At 47.0% G+C, this 18475-nt stretch overlaps 1 protein-coding gene across 3 annotated transcripts in view; it reads right to left on the bottom strand.

Moving 5' to 3' along the window:
• Positions 1 to 11968: 11968 nt before the first annotated feature.
• The window catches only part of JADE1 (jade family PHD finger 1), a 223176-nt gene continuing 216669 nt past the window's right edge, over positions 11969 to 18475 (bottom strand). For 2 of the 3 annotated variants that reach the window (XM_078676772.1, XM_078676773.1), the window contains one exon: positions 13322 to 15154. In XM_078676772.1, the coding sequence (XP_078532898.1) occupies positions 14268 to 15154 (887 nt within the window). In that variant the 3' untranslated portion in view covers positions 13322 to 14267. Of the gene's footprint in view, positions 15155 to 18475 lie in introns of all 3 variants that reach the window. The other variant, XM_078676770.1, reaches the window with a different exon arrangement.

The raw sequence follows: 18475 nt of genomic DNA on the forward strand, positions 1-18475 counted from the left end.
CCGCAGGTAGCGCCGGTGGGCCAGCAGGTCGGGAATGTGGAAATAAGCGTCCTGCAAGTCCAACGCTACCATCCAGTCTCCTGGGTCCAGGGCAGCTAGGACCTGAGCCAGTGTCAGAATCTTGAACTTCTCCTTCCGGAGGAAGCCGTTGACGTTCCTTAGGTCCAAGATAGGGCGTAGGCCCCCTTTGCCCTTCTTGGGTACCAGAAAGTAGTGGGAGTAGCAACCACACCCTACTTCTGGCCCAGGAACGCGCTCGATGGCCCCCTTGGCCAAGAGGGTCGTAACTTCCTCCTGCAGAAGTCGCAAATGATCCCCCGATACACGGTGGTTCTGCGGTGGCGTGGCTGGAGGAGTCGCCTAGAAGGGGAGGGAGTAGCCCCTTCGGACGATCTGCAGCACCCACCTGTCCGAAGTGACGGTGCGCCAGTGGAGGTGGTGATGGCGAACCCTGCCCCCCACTGGCGTCACATGGGCCTGAAAGCACGGACTAGGAGGGTTTTGAGGTGGATGCTGCGGGGGAAGGTGTGGACTGACCTCGCCGTTGTCCCCGACCGCCGGGACGGCGGTTCCCACGGCCGCCACCGCGTTGGGTATTACCCTGCGGAGCGTGGCTGGCAGCACGTGTGGGTACACCCCTTCCGTGGCCACGAAAGGAGTGATAAGCAGCCGATTGCTGGCGCGGGGCCGACGGGCCCAAGGACTTGGCCGTAGCCCTGGAGTCCTTAAAGCGCTCAAGCGCATGGTCTACTTTGTCGCCAAAGAGGCGACGGCCATCAAACGGCATGTCCATCAGAGTGTTTTGGACATCGGCCGAAAAGTTGGCGGACCTCAACCAGGCGTGGCGTCTGACCGCCACCGTCGTTGCCATCGCTCTACCCAGTGAGTCGGTGGTATCCAGCCCACACCGTATAGAATATTTGGCTGCATCCCGGCCTTCCACAAGGGCTTGGCCGAGTTTGGCCCGTACCTCCAACGGACACTCTGGCAGCACTTCCGCGACCGTATCCCACAGGGTGGGTGTAGCGGCCCAAGAGGCATGCGGTGTTGGAAGACCGCAGTCCTAGACTAAGGGACGGGAAGATCTTTTTGCCGTACTGCTCGTACCTCTTTGATTCCCTGTCAGGCGGTGCCGACGGGAATGCGGTCTGGGAATTGGAGGCCTGGATGACCAGGCTCTCGGGGGTACGGTGGGTGGACAGGAAACATGGGTCGCCCAGGGCGGGGCGGTGGCGTCTGGCCACGTTCCTATCTACTGGCGAACCCGTAGCGGGCTTGGACCAAGTGCCCAGAAGAACGTCGGTCAAGGCCTCATTAAAGGGCAGCAGAGGCTCAGCCGAGCTTGACTGCGGTTTAAGGACCTCAGTGAGGAGATTAGTCCTCACGGCCGCAACGGGGAGCTCAAGGCCCAAGGGCTTGGCAGCCCTCATCAACACCACACTGTAGGTTGCCCCCTCCTCCGAAGCCACGGTATGACGGGAGACAAAACCAGTGTCTGGAGAGGTGTCCAGGCCACTGGCCTCCCCAAGGTCTCCTGCCCAGTCCTCATGAGACTGACACTCTCTGGTCAGAGGGTCCTCAGACCCCTCCCAATCCTCTTCATCACCCATCTCCTGAGACTCAGGGTTTTCAATCAATGGGGCCTGCTCATAGAAGTGAAACTCTCCAAACGACGTCTGGAGCGGCGCCCATCGGGGCCGTCCCGACGTCTGAACAGGAATGAAGGGGGCATCGGGGACGGCGCCGGGGGCGACACCTGATGGTCCGACGCCGGGGAGGTCGTAAGGTCCACCGGCGACAATCCAGACCCCGAAGAAGGTCTAGTGGGGTCCTGTGGCGCCGGGCCGCTGTACCCTGCGGCGCCGGGCCCGAAGGCACCGGCGTCGTCGGGATAACGGGAACCTGCGGCGCCGGGGCCGAAGCACCCGACGGTGTCGGGACCGAATCCCCCAACCCGCTAGAGGCCCCAGACGGATCCGCTGGGCCCGAAGGCGCCGCGGAGCCCGTCGGAGGAGAGAGTTTCCTCATGGCCATGAGGAAGCGCTCGATCTCCTCCGGCGCCGCGTTTAGCCCATGGACTGGAGGGTGTGGAGCTGGACGCGGCGCCCGCGACTCCGACGGAGCCGCGTGGGTGGTGTCACCCGAACCCCCGGCCGCATCGCGCGAGCGTCGGGGGGAGTCCGAAGAGCGATGACGCCGCTTGGACTTCTTGTGCTTCTTACCTGACGACGACTTCGACCCGGAGGAGTGCGGCCTACTCTCGGAGCTGTGGTGGCTCTGAGCCCGCGACCTGTCCCTCGACCTCCCGTAGGACCGAGACCTCTCGCGGCACGGGACCGACTGCCGGAGTTCGAGTCGCCTGCGGGACCGCTCCCGTCTGGCTTTCGAAGAGAGGGCCCGGCAGTCGGAGCAGGCCGTGTCGTCGTGATCGACGCCTAGACAAGTTAAACACAGGTGGTGAGGATCCGTGACCGACATCAGGCGGTCACAATCCTTGCAGTGCTTAAAGCCAGGCATCCCTACGGCACCAATCTGAGTCGAAAGACTTCGAGAAACGATCAAAACGATCAAAAAAAGGGTTAGTCAAAAATTGACTAGGGTTACTGCTTTTTCCAGATCTGCGCTTGCTGGCGCGGAAAAAAGAAGAACTGACGTCAGCACGCGAAAGCGGTGTCTAAGTACTCAGACGACGTCATCACGGCGCCCGCGACGGACGAGGAGCCGCAGACGACGCCTACCGACGCGCAAGGGTACTGCTACGCAAAAATTTCCGGATCCAGTCTGACGCCTAGGGATATTCTAAGGTAAGGAATCTAATACTAACGTGTCTCTTTCAGATAGTTTGCTTGAGAATAGGGGGTCTTTGGATGTTTTTTTTTATGAGGAATTTGGCTGATACAGCAGGGACTCAGCTTCTGGTGTTTTTAAAAACATCAAAATTGCCTAAAAAAAGAAGCTAGAAGACGCTTCAAGAATTCTCTTTAAGACTTCTGGTTTTTTTTTGTGCAAAAAGCAAAATCGATGGGATTTGAATATTTGGGTTTGTCAGAGGCTAGAAGCTTGGAACTTTTTATTCATAGTAGTCATATTAAACTTTGGGAGTTAAAAGGTTTTAAAGAGTTAGGTCTCTTTTTGTTAGGAGGCAGATGTATGACCTGGGAGGAGGTGCAGCCCAGATGTGGCACTCAAAGTAGGTCCCTATTTTTTTTTTAGTTTCCTTCAGGTTAGATCCTGGATAAATAAATATGCACCCTTAGGTAACACAGGCACCCCTCCAGTTCTTGCGTCCGTGTTTAGAATGAAATTGAGAGGCATATGGAATTGGTATAGAGTTTTTCAAAATCAACGGGAGCCTTTGATTGTTACTAATTTCTTAGAAAAAACAAAAAATGAATTGGCCTGAAATTTCTCAATTAGAGAATGGCAAGCGATTTCGCAGAATGGCAATAAGCTAATTAGGGCTGCCAATTTTATAAGGATGGCTTCCCTGTCCCAATGGTCGACTTATTATACACCACAGACCCTCCATAAAATATATCCGGAGGTGGAAAATACATGTTTTCGATGTCAGCAAGCCGGTGAGGGTGGTTAGCTACATATTGCCTTTACATGCCCTACATTGAGGCAGTTTTGGCTGGAATTATGTGCTGGGTTCAGCCGCACTATTGGAACCATTGTACAACTAGAACCGGAGGCGGCATTGTTTGGTTTATTAAAACAAAGCACTAATAAGGTGTTAACAAAAGGGGGTGAAATGTTATATCAATTTCCTTCTTGGTGGCACGTTCATTGATCTTGCAGAATTGGAAAACAACCAAGACCCCAACTCATGGTGAATGGTATAAAAAAATAAAACGTGTGAGAACCTTTGAAGAAGCATATGCTAAAAGGGTGGGAGCGATTAAGAAATTTGTGTCAATCTGGAAACTTTTTGATCAAATGGAAAGCCATCTTCAGGGACAATCTGGTGTTGAATAATTATCTGGATTATGTTTATGATTAATAAGAAGGCTCAGGGGTAAGGATTATTTCAGATTTTCTGTTATGAATCATACTCCCGGGTCATCAATGGTATTTCCATTTCCTTTTTTACGAGAATGGGAGTATATATCTGCATTTGCACTTTACTTGATCGTGTAAATTACACTGTCAAATGACATTTCTTTGACCTTAATTCTATTTTGTTCACTTTAGTACTAGAGAAGGCTTGCACTTCCTGGCTTCCTTCAGGAGCATATATTTGCACTAGCACTGGCACTTTGTCTAATTGTGTAAATTATGCTGCTCAATGATATTCTTAGGATTCTAAGTTTAACTGCATTTCCACTTTAGTACAAGAGAAGGTTTTTTTCCATAAATATAAACTACTCCGGTGTTACCTATTTTTTATGTTGTAAGCAAGTTAGCTGGGTTGGGAGGATTTTTTCTCAGCATATTCCAGCTGTTTGAAATTATGTATTAATTGTATTATAATATATATTGATGTTAAGGGATGCTGGCTTTAATGTATGTTGTTTTGTTCTGCTCAATCAAAAAAAAATAATAGAATCAGCTCCACATTGGGGGACATGCAGCAAGACCTGGGAACAACTTGACGTCCTAGGTGTGAGAAGTTGGCCTGGCATATGCTGTCCACTAGTTATAGTGGGCACCCTGTACCAGTCCAAACAACCCCTTAGAGGTGATAGGTTAAAGACAACCTTTATTGAAAGCTATCCTAGTGGTTGATATGGAGAGCAGCCTTCAGGCGAAGTCTTGAAGGAATGTGAAGCAGTTGTTTTACCAGTCTATAATATCTTGAGTGACCAAATGAAAGGAAAACCACACCAGGTATATATATAAAATATATGCATGTATTCTAAACACACCCTACTAGTCTCTTTATGAGGCTAGAGGTCAAACACATAAGTTACACTTAATATCACACAGTAAATTAGCACAATATACATTGAGCCCTAGGGGCGTACCAAACCACATATTAAGAAAGTGGTATAAGAAGCACAACTCGACTAGACACAAGGCTTAGAGTCTGTAGAATCGCTGGGACCACAAGGAACCACCCAAGGTAATGACACAGCGGACCCACGGGGGACGCGTGCAGTGTGAGAACACAGCCGCGAATCTCCGTTCTAAGGGGAAAGTCGCAGTTGGAAATTTAAAGATTAAGGACACTTAGGAGAGGATTTTGAGCAAACCCCTTTAGACTTAAGGGGTTCTAGGGCCAACACCTACGAGAGCACCGGAGTACTTGAGTTACCTCACCCAGGTAAGCCGGGTGCATAGGTGTCTTTAGGTGTCGGGAATCGTCATCGTTTTCAATGGCGATCTGCTGCAAAGTGCTGCTGCCGTCCAAGTGGAAAGTGTCCGATGTGATCCAAGTCTGGGTCGAAGATGAGAAGGACCTGAAAGCAGAGGGGACAGAGTCTGGGTCACTTGCCAATGACCAGGGGCACGACAGTCTAATGTCCACTGATGTCTGGTGATTTCAGGTGAAAGAGGTGCAGCTTGACTCTTCAGCCACGAGGACCAGGAGGCGCGACGACGACCAGGATCTGGAATCGAGCTGTCCCACGAAAGATGTCAAGTGCTGCAGTGTCGGTGCCTGGATTGGACCCAACAAGCCTTGGCAACAGCAACCCACGCAGGAATCAAAGAAATGCTTTGGTGTGGACCAGCAAGGTCCGAGGGACTCACCACTCGGTGGGGAGTCAGGGCACGTCTGGAGCAACCAGGGAAGCCCAAGGAAAATCAGAGTTGCCTTCGTAGGGACCCACCAGTCGACAGACCAGGGATCGCGAAGGAGCCTCAAGCTGAAATGCAAGAAGCGGGCTCACGGAACACTTGTGGAGTATAGGTCCACAATCTTTGGTGCAAAAGGTGCTCGGGCTTGGGCTACAAGTAACCCAAAGCACAACTTTAAGAGACGTCCAGAAGTCAATGCACTTACAAATGTGCACGGTGTCCAGCGGTTCTGGTTCCACGTCACTCACGAGGGCTGCAGGTCTCAGCTTTGCTGGGGACTCGGGTCGGCCTCTGAGATGTCTGGAAATCCGCTTCCTGTGTTGCCAATACTTTGGAGTCCGGCGAGAGCTTCGGAGATGCCGACCAGCAAGAAGCTTCGTTGGTGCCTGCCAAGCAGGGGAATCACTCCTTCACCCCAAAGGAGATTCTTCCGTCCTCTAGTCTTTAGTAGAGCGTCGAAGTTCCAGGATTCAGTTTCAGAGTTTCGTCAAGGTGTAATCTAAAATCCTGTTGCCAGGGGTTCTTTACTTATACCTAAGAAAGGGGTTGGACATACTCTGGGGACCCACCTATTGGAGGGTCTGGAAAGAGGGGTGGCTACACCCATTTCCTTTGTCCAGTTTCGCGCCAGAGCAGGGGCTTGTAACCCCTGCAACTGGTTTGAACTGGGCTATGCCCCGGGACACCAAATGTGCCCCTATTCCAGACTGCAAAGCACTCTCAGAGTGCACCTACCCAGCCCCAATACACTAAAGCCTGTCTGTGAGGTGGTTACACCTCCCTGTGATGGGAAACCTATTGTTCAGGCCTCCCCTGCCAGAGTTTTGGTCAGCAGCAGGAGGCCAGACTTGTGTCTGTGGCTGCAGCATCCATTTTGTGATGCCAGGGCTCTTTAAACTTGTTACTGGGTAGACCGGTGTGTACATGTCTCTCCCTATAGAAGGGTGGAATTCTAACCCCGCCGCCAGGACTGGCGGTGGGGGGAGGGGGTAGGATTCCAAAGTGTTTGACACCAAACACAACATGTTTCCATGCAGCCCTGAGAGAATAGATTCCGAAGGCTGCAGAGAGGCTCTGCTCATGCATGGGCACCCTCTCACACGAAACCAAGCACCCTGCCTTCAGGATTGATATGGCCTGCAGTGATTAAAGGTAGATATAGGTAACCTGTATCTTAGTAAGGGGTGATTGCACCACCTTACCCAGGCTGCAGTAGCAGTCCTGTGGTGTCATTTTGTAAGGCTTTCCAGGGGTGGCATAATACATGCTGCAGCCCCTGGAAGGCCTCCGGGGTACCTTTGCCCTTAGTATCTAGTGTACTAAGGGCTATACTATAAGCTAGGGACTCACAAAGGTAACCCCAGTACCCAAACTGGAGTGTACCTAAAGTACATGCAATCAATTTAGAGAGGAAGCAGCTAGGCTGGAGTCCTGGATAGAAGGCCCCAGCCAGACTAAAGTCGAAAAACAGTGAAACACCAACATAAAGTGGGGGTAACCATAGTAAGCAGATCCTACTCTCCTACACTAGGGACTACTCACAAAGAGAGTGGCGAGACTAGAACGAGCCCCACTTGGTCTTCTTGGAATTCAACTAACCCGAAGACTTCGAACAGGACGAAGTCTTGTTGTGGGAATGGCCCAGACGCCGGAAATGGGCCTGCACCCTTGACTATGAGCAGAAACTGAGCTAACATGACTTCCTTTGGAGTTAGCTATGTACAACTTGGCTTCACAAACTCTGATACCTTTGAATTCCAAAGGGCACACTCCCTGCACAACTTTGCAGCCAGAACCCAAACACCAAAGACACTTCGTGTGGATCTGCCACAGACTCTACAAGGTTTAAACTCTGTAATTTTAGGCGAGCAATGTTCCCATGCACGTTCGACAAGAATTCTGAGAAGAAACTAGTCCGCTTACGAGAACAAGATAGGAGCTACCTAAGGATCCACATATGAAGGCGTTGAAAGAAATTGCAGGCTAGGTTGTCGCTTACATGCAGCTCCGACTGTCACTTCCATGGCAGAACAAGGTTGATGCGCAGCCACGCAACACCACCTACCAGTGTGCAGGGGCTATGCTGAAAAATCCTCTAGGACCAATCTGGCACCTGGAGATAATCGAAGGTGAGGAATCTGCAGTTAGGAGTATCCATCAGAAGTAATTTGATTACGATTATTGTACAAATATATACCACACTTGTATTTTTGTTTGAGCTAAACATGTATTAATGCTCCAAATGATTAGAATATGAATAACCAGGTACATGAAACAGGCTGAATATGTATTACACCCAGGGACTAGACATGCGGAGTCTGGAAATGTTAGCTGCTGGAAGGGAGGATGTAAAGGGGATTGCAGGGATTAGCAAGGAAGGGAATGGCTATCAAGCAAAACATTCTACCCCCTGCATGGAAGTACATTAATTTAACTACAAATGAGCAAATCAGAAAGAAGACTTAGGAAAAAGAAAAATACTGAAACACGAGACACACTAAAATGATTAGATCTAGAATAAGAAAGACATCTACAAATAACAGGGTATGCAGCGAGAGCAGAGCGAAACCTCAGAGAAAAATATAAATCTCCAGTTTTAAGTAGCAAATCTTTATCATTTAAACATCATTTTTATCGGGACGCAGATTGACCTCAGGATAAATGGTGTTCGATACACAATCAATCAAAATATAGAGTGTACAGTGAGTTTTAATACATGAATTCCTTTTTTTTTTTTTTTTCTATCCATGAATACCCACACATTTCTTCGTGAGCACTATGATCGCGTTGAGTAAATTTTCAAATTGTGATGTAACTGTAGCTCCATAGGCTGGAATTAACTACAGTTCTCACCACTACTCTAACGGAGCCACAGAGTAATGTGTAGGCAATACATGGCTCCATACAGATGGCAAGAATTATAGGCAAAAAAAGGCAGCTCAGTCTCGCACTCGCTTAGATGGGGGAAATGGACGTGAGATTACAACATTCTCTTGCAGTAGGGCAAGGAAAAAATAAAGCAGATCTAACAATTAATTTGTTTCACCAGCAGTATTCAGAAGCAACCACCCACAATACACTGGTTACAACCACCAGTGAACCTTTCAATGCGTCAGTAAAAAACAGTGATATGATAAAGTTAGCAAAAACAAAAAAGACTATATCTTGAAATCAGGAAATACCATGGACAGTCAGGTGGAAAACCACCTATGCACCGGGCCATCAGTTTCTAAACAACTAAGTGATTGCAGAAAGCTTATTCAGCAATGCCAATGTTTGTGAGTTGGGTAAAAGCTAATAAGTAGTTTCCGGGATTTGTATTACAAAAAGGCACTAGGTGAGCTTTGACATGTATATATAATGGGCATTAATTAAATATTTCTTTCGAGATCCCAAACAGAAGAGTATAAAAGAGTAAGATAGTGGAAAAAATGAATAATATTCAAATGTCATTGACCGACGGGAAACAAGTGTCTATCAATCATCTGGTATTCTCGGATCAGATTGGCTGCAGCTGTCACTTAGTGAGGGAATGCAGATAAATTATTGTGAGACAAACAGCATCCCGTAACCGCAGTGAGTTTGGTGGGTGGTGGGGGGGTAGAGGTAAGGTTAATATAGATAGTCCGATACTGCCCTAAAAAAAAAAATGCAGGGTCCACGGTTACCATGGCCATTATTTTTCACGAAACCCAACCATGCAGTCCAACAATAATAAGGAAGGAATTAGAAGAAAGCTTGGCAAACATCCTCCAAATATTAGGAAGATTTGAATGGGGCACAGCAGGAAGTGGCCAAGGCAAACAAGCATTTGCAATGCAATAGGTCTCGCATTAGGAAAGTTTGAGCTATTGGTATTGTAAATGACAAATTTTTTATTTATGTTGTTTTTGAAAATAGCGAAATTAATAGCTTTGCCATTTACAATGCGAATAGTTATAACTTTCGCAAATGTGACACCTATAGCATTTGTAATGCAATATGTGTTGTATTTACGTGACTTACATGTATTGATATTACAAATAACAATGGCTTTTAATTGTTTTTAATAATTAATACTTAAATAAAAGGTATTGTAATTTATAATGGCAATAGCTTAAACTTTTGTAAATAACTTTTGTGAAGATTATGTTCAGTGTTTTTCATTGTGATGAAAATCCAAGAACAGAAGTGAAATATTAACATCTTTTTGTTACATTTGGAATAAAGCTTGAAACATTGAGAGAACATATTTATCCTATGCTATGCTGTGTTTTGTTATGCTATGCTATGTTTTGTTATGCTATGCTGGTGAGTGTTTGTGAGGGTGAGAGAGTTGTGGGGGTGAGGGGGTGAGGGTCAGTGAGGGGGTGTGAGGGTGAGGGGGTGAGGGTGAGAGGGTGTGTGAGGGTGAGGGGGGTGAGGGTGAGAGGGTGTGTGAGGGTGAGAGGGTGTGTGAGGGTGAGGGTGTGTGAGATTGAGGGTGTGTGAGATTGAGGGGGTTTGAGGGTGAGGGTATTGTGAGGGGGTTGGTGAGGGTGGGGGTGTGTGAGGGTGGGGGTGTGTGAGGGTGGGGATGTGTGAGGGTGGGGATGTGTGAGGGTGGGGGTGTGTGACGGTGTAGGAGGGTGAGGGTGAAGGGGTGTGAGGGTGGGGGGGTGTGAGGGTGGGGGTGTGAGGGTGGGTGAGGGTGTATGAGGGTGAAAGGGTTGTGAGGGTGTGTGAGGGTGAGAGTGAGGGTGGGTGAGGGAGGGTGGGGGTGTGAGGGAGGGTGAGGGGATGTGAGGGGGAGGGGATGTGAGGGGGTGTGAGGGTGAGGGGGTGTGTGAGGGTGGGGGTGTGCGAGGGTGAGTGAGGTGAGTGAGGGTGAGTGAGGGTGTGTGAGGGGGGTGAGGGCGAGTGAGGGGGTGTGAGGGTGGGTGAGGGGGTGTGAGGGTGGGTGAGAGGGTGTGAGGGGGTGTGAGGGTGGGTGAGGGTGGGTGAGGGTGAGTGAGGGTGAGTGAGGTGTGTGAGGGTGAGGGTGTGTGAGGGTCCGAAGTAAATGGTGGCAGTGCAGACATTATAAGACAGAGAGAAACACAAATGTTAAGATAACAGTGCTCGAAGGGGTTGTGAGAAGGTAGAAATGGGATTTAAGGAGAAAGGATGAAAAGTAGGAAAGAGGCCAGAAAGGAGATTCAAAGGAGTGGAGTGTGTGGCGGAAACAGGGAAAAGCAGAAAAGTATGAAGATGGATCCGAGAGGGTGCAAGTAGGGTCACATGCGGGAGAAGGAAGACTCGTTAGGAGTGTGTGATGAAGCTCTCGGCATTGCTGTGACGGGGGAGCGCATTCCTTTGAAGTCTGATGCCGAGGCTTGTGTTGTTTTGTGCATGCGCCTGGCTCACATGAACTGTAACCAATCCGCAGCAGTTTGGGTAGACTTTTGAAAGCCTCACTATAATCTCGACACAAACAAGCAATGCTGTAGGTCGAGACCTAAAAAGAAGAAAGACTTGCGGCCACAAAATAGGATCTGCAAATCCCAAAACACTGCCCCAGTCCACTTGGTCAAAGAAAAGGCCAAAGGCTCATTTGCGCATCAGATCTGTAGGCTGGATACTGGAATGCCTTAGGGATCCTTTTAGTTCTTAGCAAGCAGTTCATTCTTACAAAGTGTGAGGTCATCCCCAGTTGGCTAATCATAGCCTGCCCCTCAAGCTCACAGGCATGAATTATTAGTGAGGAAAGCTCTCTCGGTTGCTATCTTGCATCTCCTGTGTGGGAAGATGGGGCTATAAAGACTTACCTTTTCTGTGTGCAAATTCACACAGCTCTATCTTCTGTATGTATGTATGCACGGAGGAGTTGGTAATGCAGTAGTTACTCAGCTACATATTTTCATTACTTTTACAAAACAAACTAAAATGGTGTCTGCAGTGGAACACCAGAAGCAAAGCTCTACATAAGGAACTATGAGTGCTTTCAAAAAGGTGTGGATTTTTTCGATTTTCATAAGTGCTGCTCCTTTTTTTAAACTCAAAGATTGGGGAAAATTAATAACTGCATCTTTTGTGGTCTGTTTCAGATTAGTCACACTAGGCTCTTGGGGAATCAAAATATTTACAACCTAAATCACAAACACTTGACGCTTATCATGGCAATGGGTAACCACAAGCTTTTTGCTTGCATGCAACAGAATCGGAATCGATTGAGAAGTCAAAAGCAAAAAATGCGGGGAAGGAAATAGAACGACTTAGAGACAAAAAGAAAAGTATACTCAATTTTTATGCATAAAAAACATCACAATTTAAAATTCAAGCTGTACCTCTTCTTGTCCAGGCAATTTCTGCTCTTTTTTCGTGTATCCAGAGAATGAACACATATGTAACACTTGACAGGCAAGGGCAAAGAGGACAGTTTTCAGGTAAAGATGGGATTACCAGTGTAAACGATGGACAACTTCTATCCCTCACAAAATTGTGCACATTAGCTAAAAGGAAATGGGTTTAAAGGTTGATACGAGATGGAGAGCAATGATTAAGTGCTAGTTGGAGCCAAAGAAACAATGTCTTATCTTGATTACATTTTTGATAGTGCGGCTGCTTTCACTAACAACCATTACTGATCAAAGCTAATGTTAATTATCCTTCATTAAGCTAATAGGAAACAGACCTAATAACAATCAAAAGAGCAAAGGGGAAAAAAGCATACAATTCAAGTTCTCACTGTGGAGTGCACAAGAAATGAAGCCATTATAGTGTTTTGGTGCGTTCATCAGATCTGTCAATCAGAGGACTAAGGCCCAGGATTTCTCAAGCTGTGAGAGTATCCGGTCAAGTTTCTTAGCTGGAAATAGAAGGACAGAATACCTTGATTTAGAGATTTGACCATAACGCTTGGATTGAGTAACACATTAAATTGATTGGTGATTTCATGACTTGCATAGCAAAGTGGACTCACTGAGAATCCACCTCTCTAAAAACAGGTTCGTAAACAATCATCCTTGGCGATCTGGAAGACTAAACGAAATGTGTTGGTCTAAAAATTAAGCTGACATTAAAAAGTCGAGTTTGCATCTTTTTCACGTGTACACCACTTCGTCGGATTTCCAACAAGAAGCTGAACTCCTGGCGCCTTCAACTTCCCACCTTTTCTCACAGCAAGTGTCATAGGACTTTACATTCTAAAAGCATTCCTAATTCTTAAATAAGCAGACTTTCCCTACTACAAAAACAATGCAGATGGTATAAAATTAAAATGAAATACTACTGCTATTTCCCACTGCAGAACCGAGTGCGTAACATGAATGCAATCCCTTTCCCGGCTAGGGAGCTGGCAAGTAGGTACCTTGCACAGTTGCACTGAATTGGAAGGGACAGGTCTACCCCAGATGCATCCAGTTTTTCAGGTCTTAGCACTGGGCTCCGTAAATATTTGACCCAAAAGTCGAACCCTGCTATATAACAAACTGGAAGTCATCTTTGCCTCTAACTAGAACATTCCTTGTACCGTGAATCTGATAAGAGCTTCATTCAGTAGCACAGAGTCCGATATTTTATTATCTCCGTCCTGAAAAATACTGTAATTTTCTATGTGAGAACAGGCGAAGCAAAATATGGATTTGGAGGCAAAATAGAGTTTATTAATTCAATAACCATTCACTGCTGGTGTCTATCAAAATAATGTCGTGTACAACTATTGCATGTACACTTACTTCATGCACAACCCTGTCCAAATGTTGTCGAACCAGTCCATACGATCACGGGTCGTTGACTTAATGTGACCCTGGCAGAAGCGGTTAGCAGCCTGCCTTGCTGGTCAATGCAAAACGTGATATTGACCAACGACATCAACACTGCCTACTCGAATACCACCCTCCACTATGCAAAACTAAAGCAATTAGCAAGTCTCAATTAAACCACTACCTGTTTTTCTACCGACAGTTATTCACATTTCTACACTACAGGTCGGAGTGCTCTGCGTGTGCATTGCTGGCATTCTGGAAGGAGAGGTCAAGTAAGGAATTTGCAATAAAACGGTTGGCGAAAGAAAAATAAATAATGAAAATGATTTAAAACAAAGTGCAGTACAAGGGAAGTGGGTATTCTAATTTTCAGTAGCATACACAGGACTACTCTCTTGAAATGTACTATCCCTCCCAAAATGGGAAGGGGCATCGTCAACTGAAATATCAAATGCTTTGTATCAAACGGAAAAAAAGGTAAGCACAGCCACTCTCTGACCCCACGCACTGTGTCAAATCAATTTAGAGTCCGTCAAAATAGGCTCATTCAAAGTCAGTTTGAGGTTCAACACGTGAATTGTCAAAGTTGAAAATAGATTCTTTTTTTTATATCTTCAAACAAATGAAAATGAGTTCCGGGGAGAAGGCAAACAAGTCACAATGTCATAAGTGCAAGTAAACAAGTTTGTACAGGAATTACTCGATCAGAACCAAAGAATGTCCACTGAAAGGGTATCCTCCCCGCCTCATACTGTACAAATAGTGCATGGCTGCAGGAAGTAATTCAACTATCGTGCAGAAGGTGTTCCGGTGCAGTCCCCGTCAGGACGCTAGGACGCTGTGTCTCGCGAAGTCCGTGTCGTACCGCCTGTTGATGGCACTGCTGGGCGTCATCCGCTGCTGCCTACATTTCTTCTTTGTCGCCTCTGTCTCCGAATCACTCATTTCAGCGTCAGGAGCATAGCCATCATTGTCATTGTGCGCCTTAAAACTTTCCTGTGCCCTGTCCACATCTTTGGGTGAAACGCTTCCCTGACTTTGGGATGGAGAGTTCTGGCGGCTGGCCTCTTCCTGGGCCCCGCCCTGCTGCCTTTCTCCTTTCTTTGGAATTCGAAACCCTCCCCAATTTTTGAGTGGACATTTGGGCGCTGTAGGCACTTTTGCTGTAGTCTGGTTGTGGTGCATTTTAATGGCGGGGCGACTACAGTGGGGCGTCGGCTCCACAGGGTGTTTCTGGGCTGCAGGTGCCCCAGACTTGTCAGCTGGGTAAGTGGCTGCCCGTTTGTGCTCGGGCTGCTTATGCGACAGTCCTGTGGGTTTTGAAGGCTTATGGGTGGGCCGTACATGTTTTTCTTTTAACTCAGTCTTAACGTCGTCACAACGGTAATGGTTATCCCTTCGCTTCCGGTGTTCAGAGACTGCAGATTCGTGTCTACGAGGTACAGTTGCAGTTCTAGCGTCTGTACTAGTATTTTCACAGCTTTCCTGGGATAACGCAGGCTCCTTTTTGACAGATGGGTTTGGATGTTTGAGCAAGGTTCTTTCCATTTTCTTTGGGTGCCAAACTTCGCCTCTTTTCTGAGACTTCTCCAACTGCTTTCTGAAGTATGCCGAGTGCCACGTCAGGTCCTCTATTTTTGGGGCGTCTGAAGATGCCGGCTTGCTGTTGAACAATAGCATCTTTTTTCCGGACAACGAGGGATGCACTCCTTGGAGAATAAAAAAAGAGCAATTAGAACAAATAATAAACAGGCTCTTCAAAATATGCGGCAACAATGCATTTATGAGCTACCAAATGATTCAGCCAATTAATATTTAATCAAGTTTTCTCAAGCACCATGTGTGTTTGCATGCCCAATAACCTCGTTGACAGTTTTATTTCTTTTCTTTTCCAAACTAATCTGTACTTTTCAGTGATCTCCAGTTTACGCACTTTAATCAATTATGAACTCATATCAGTTTGTAAAGAATTTGCCAACTTTTTGTAATGGAACAATTTGCTGGATACGCAGTAGGGAAAACGTTACTTACCGTCTATGCATCAGTTCATTGCGTATAGCTCAGCTTACTCCTGCTATCTAGTGCTGGGCTCGGTTGTTTTCAAGTTTTTTCCTTCGAAGAAGTTTTCTAGTCACGAGATGTGGTGTGACTACTTCCATAACCCACAATGTGCATGAGAATCAACTCCATGTGAGATTGTTTTCGCAGAGGGGGTGAGAGTATCAGGAGCATTGATGGAGCCCATTGTGGAGAACCACATGCATTTTAGAGTGTGGACTGAGTAACAGAAGGAGAGATCCACAATCATTATAACCTTTCGGAGGGTGGGTACTTGTGAATCTACAGCGGTACATGAGGTGAACAGATGCTTAGAGGGTAACATTTTCTGTTTGTAGCATGTTTGGCTGTAGATACACATGCTCTGCATACACTGTAAGGCAGCACCTTCCATAAGAGATGGCTAGCAATTAGTTAATGTAGACATCTGGAACACTGCCCTTAGAACTGTGACAACCACAGTGTGCTGACGGGCTAAAATGTCCACCACATAATAGAGCTTGGTAGAAGTGCGCAGTGGTGACCCGGTGGACACTTAGCAGCTGTCAACTAGCAGAATGTTTCCCAAGAAGTTACAGTAACCTCTTTCTTCTGGCTCAAATGAGTTCTGGAGTACAAACTCTATTTTCGGGTAACACTAAAGGATACACCCAACTTTCCATTATATGCAGGTCCCAAAGGCAGAGAACGTCAAATCAAAAAGGTCAACATTGAAAATGTAGCCCATAGGCTTTGAAAGCTTTCCTAAATAGTTTGTGGTCTTCAAGGGACTTAATATGGAGAGGTATAGAGGTTCTATTCTTTAGTCGTAGCAAATGGAAAGAGCCACTTGTGGATATACCACTGGAATTTAGTTCCTGGAAGTCCTGGGCTAATGTTATAAAGTGCTTTGTGAGCTAAGCACAGCACCTTAAATGTAATTTGATTACTGACCGGAACGCCAATGGAGTTTAATCAATTCCTGAGAAACCAACTGATGTTCAGGAACATTAACTATCAGTCACGCAGCAGCATTCTAAACTGCCTGCAATTTGTTTAAGGATAGCGGACTGGTGTTCAAATAAAGAGCATGGTAATAATCAAGGCATGAGGAAATCGGGGCTAGAACAACTAATTTTCCTGGGGAAAGGAGATCAAAGGTAACAGTTTACTCAGTATTCAGAAGTTGTTAAAGTACGAGGTAGTGGCTTGGACTGACCTGGTTGTCAAAAGTCAGTGTGTAATCAAACACAATTCCAAGATTGTAGACGGGCTCAGAAACAGTCCGTAACAGCTGACTGGGAACTCATTCCAGGCCTTGGCAGCCAAATAAGAAAAAGCCTTACCGCCCCTTTAAACTCGCTTAAAGTGTGGGATAACTAAAAGAGATGCGGAAGTGGAGTGCAGTGTTCTGGAGGGAATATACTGAGTGAATAATCGGCCAAATATTGAGTGCTAGAAGAGAACTCTTCTCAATGGACCATCACTAATGCTTTAAATAGGATGCATTTCTTAGGCTGCCAATGCGGTCGTTGAGGAACACCTAGGCAGACGGAGAAGTAACCTGGTTGCCGCGTTTCGAACCACCTGCAGGCGCTTCACCTAGGCTTCAGCAGCTCCCAAAAAAAGAACATTCGCATAGTCACGACACAAAGTGATCATAGCATGGATAATCGGGTTAACTAGAGCAAGTCTGTGCTTAAAGGTGGAAGTTCCTTTACTGGAGCCACCTCTGCCCTTTCTGCCAACATTTTCCCTGTATGCGCAGCTGGGATATCCCTGCCAGGTTGTTGGTGTGAAGTGTGCTGCAATCTTTGATAAGACTGTTGGTGATCGGGGATGTTGCCTTAACTCCACCAGTGGGCAGTTTAGAAAAAATGGCTCCTGCAGCTAGAGTCTATAAGGCACACATGAACTGGGTGATCTCAATGCCCTTTTCATCTTTTCTAGCATCTCATCAACCCGGGGGGCAAAACATAGGCTCCCAGTCAAATGACAAGTTGAGGAGAAGCAGCTGCCCTTCCTATTTGAGCGAGGAGATGCTAAGGCAAGTCTTCTATAGCGCAAACCAAACCAAAATGCCCTGGAGCGCTGTACAGGCTCAAATTCCTCCTACTGAACCTTGCTGTACCTGGACAGGAGTATCACAGAACTGGCTATGTGCCAGTATGTATCGCCTCTACTTCTACTCTCTTGCCCGCAGCAGCTAATCTTTTTCTCTACTTATCGGGAGGAAGGGCATCGCCTATGGCTTAGGCAGAGGCTCTTGCATGTGGTATAAACCACTAAAGAATCAGGGGGGACCTGACTTCAGATGTAAATGGGGGATGTTGGCTAAGGGTTGGTACTTTCCCCCTACCCTAGGTGTCACTACCATAGCCTTGCCAGGTATTTAAAATTGTTTGGGACAGACTTAAGTATGCCTCTGCGAATGGATCGAAATTTAACTGGTTGTTCAGACTTGGACAGGGTCTTAACTAGGAAGTTTTCTTTTTCTTGTAATGTAATTTAGTATTTGCATAGTGCACGTATCACCCCCAGGGGGTTCTCAAGGCGCTTGTACGCATACCGCTGTGGAACCCTTCCTGGCTTTTCCCTGTGAAGTGCCCACTCCTGGGCACCCCCAAGGTGAAGCCAGGCATCCTATCGCTGTTGGGGCCGTTGTGGAGATTAAGCAAGCTATTGCCTAGAGTTGCAGAGTGGGACCCATAATTAGAATAGGCACGAGGCGAGAATTATAAATGTAAATGTAAATGTACATGTATTTATATAGCGCAAATCGCCCACATCGCAGGCATCTATGCGCTTGCTTAGGGAACCCGTCCTGGTATTCCCCTGTGAGATACCCCGGCAGGGTATCCACAAGGTGAAAGCCAGGCATCCCGCCGCGAGGGGCCGTTGTGGAGATTAAGCAAGCTATTGCCCAGAGTCACAGAGTGTGAACCCGTGAGTCGAGTAGGCACCGGAGTGAGAATTATCGAGTCCGTGGAATT

The sequence above is a fragment of the Lissotriton helveticus genome, chromosome 2_1 (assembly GCF_964261635.1).
Source record: "Lissotriton helveticus chromosome 2_1, aLisHel1.1, whole genome shotgun sequence".
Lineage (NCBI taxonomy): Eukaryota > Metazoa > Chordata > Amphibia > Caudata > Salamandridae > Lissotriton > Lissotriton helveticus.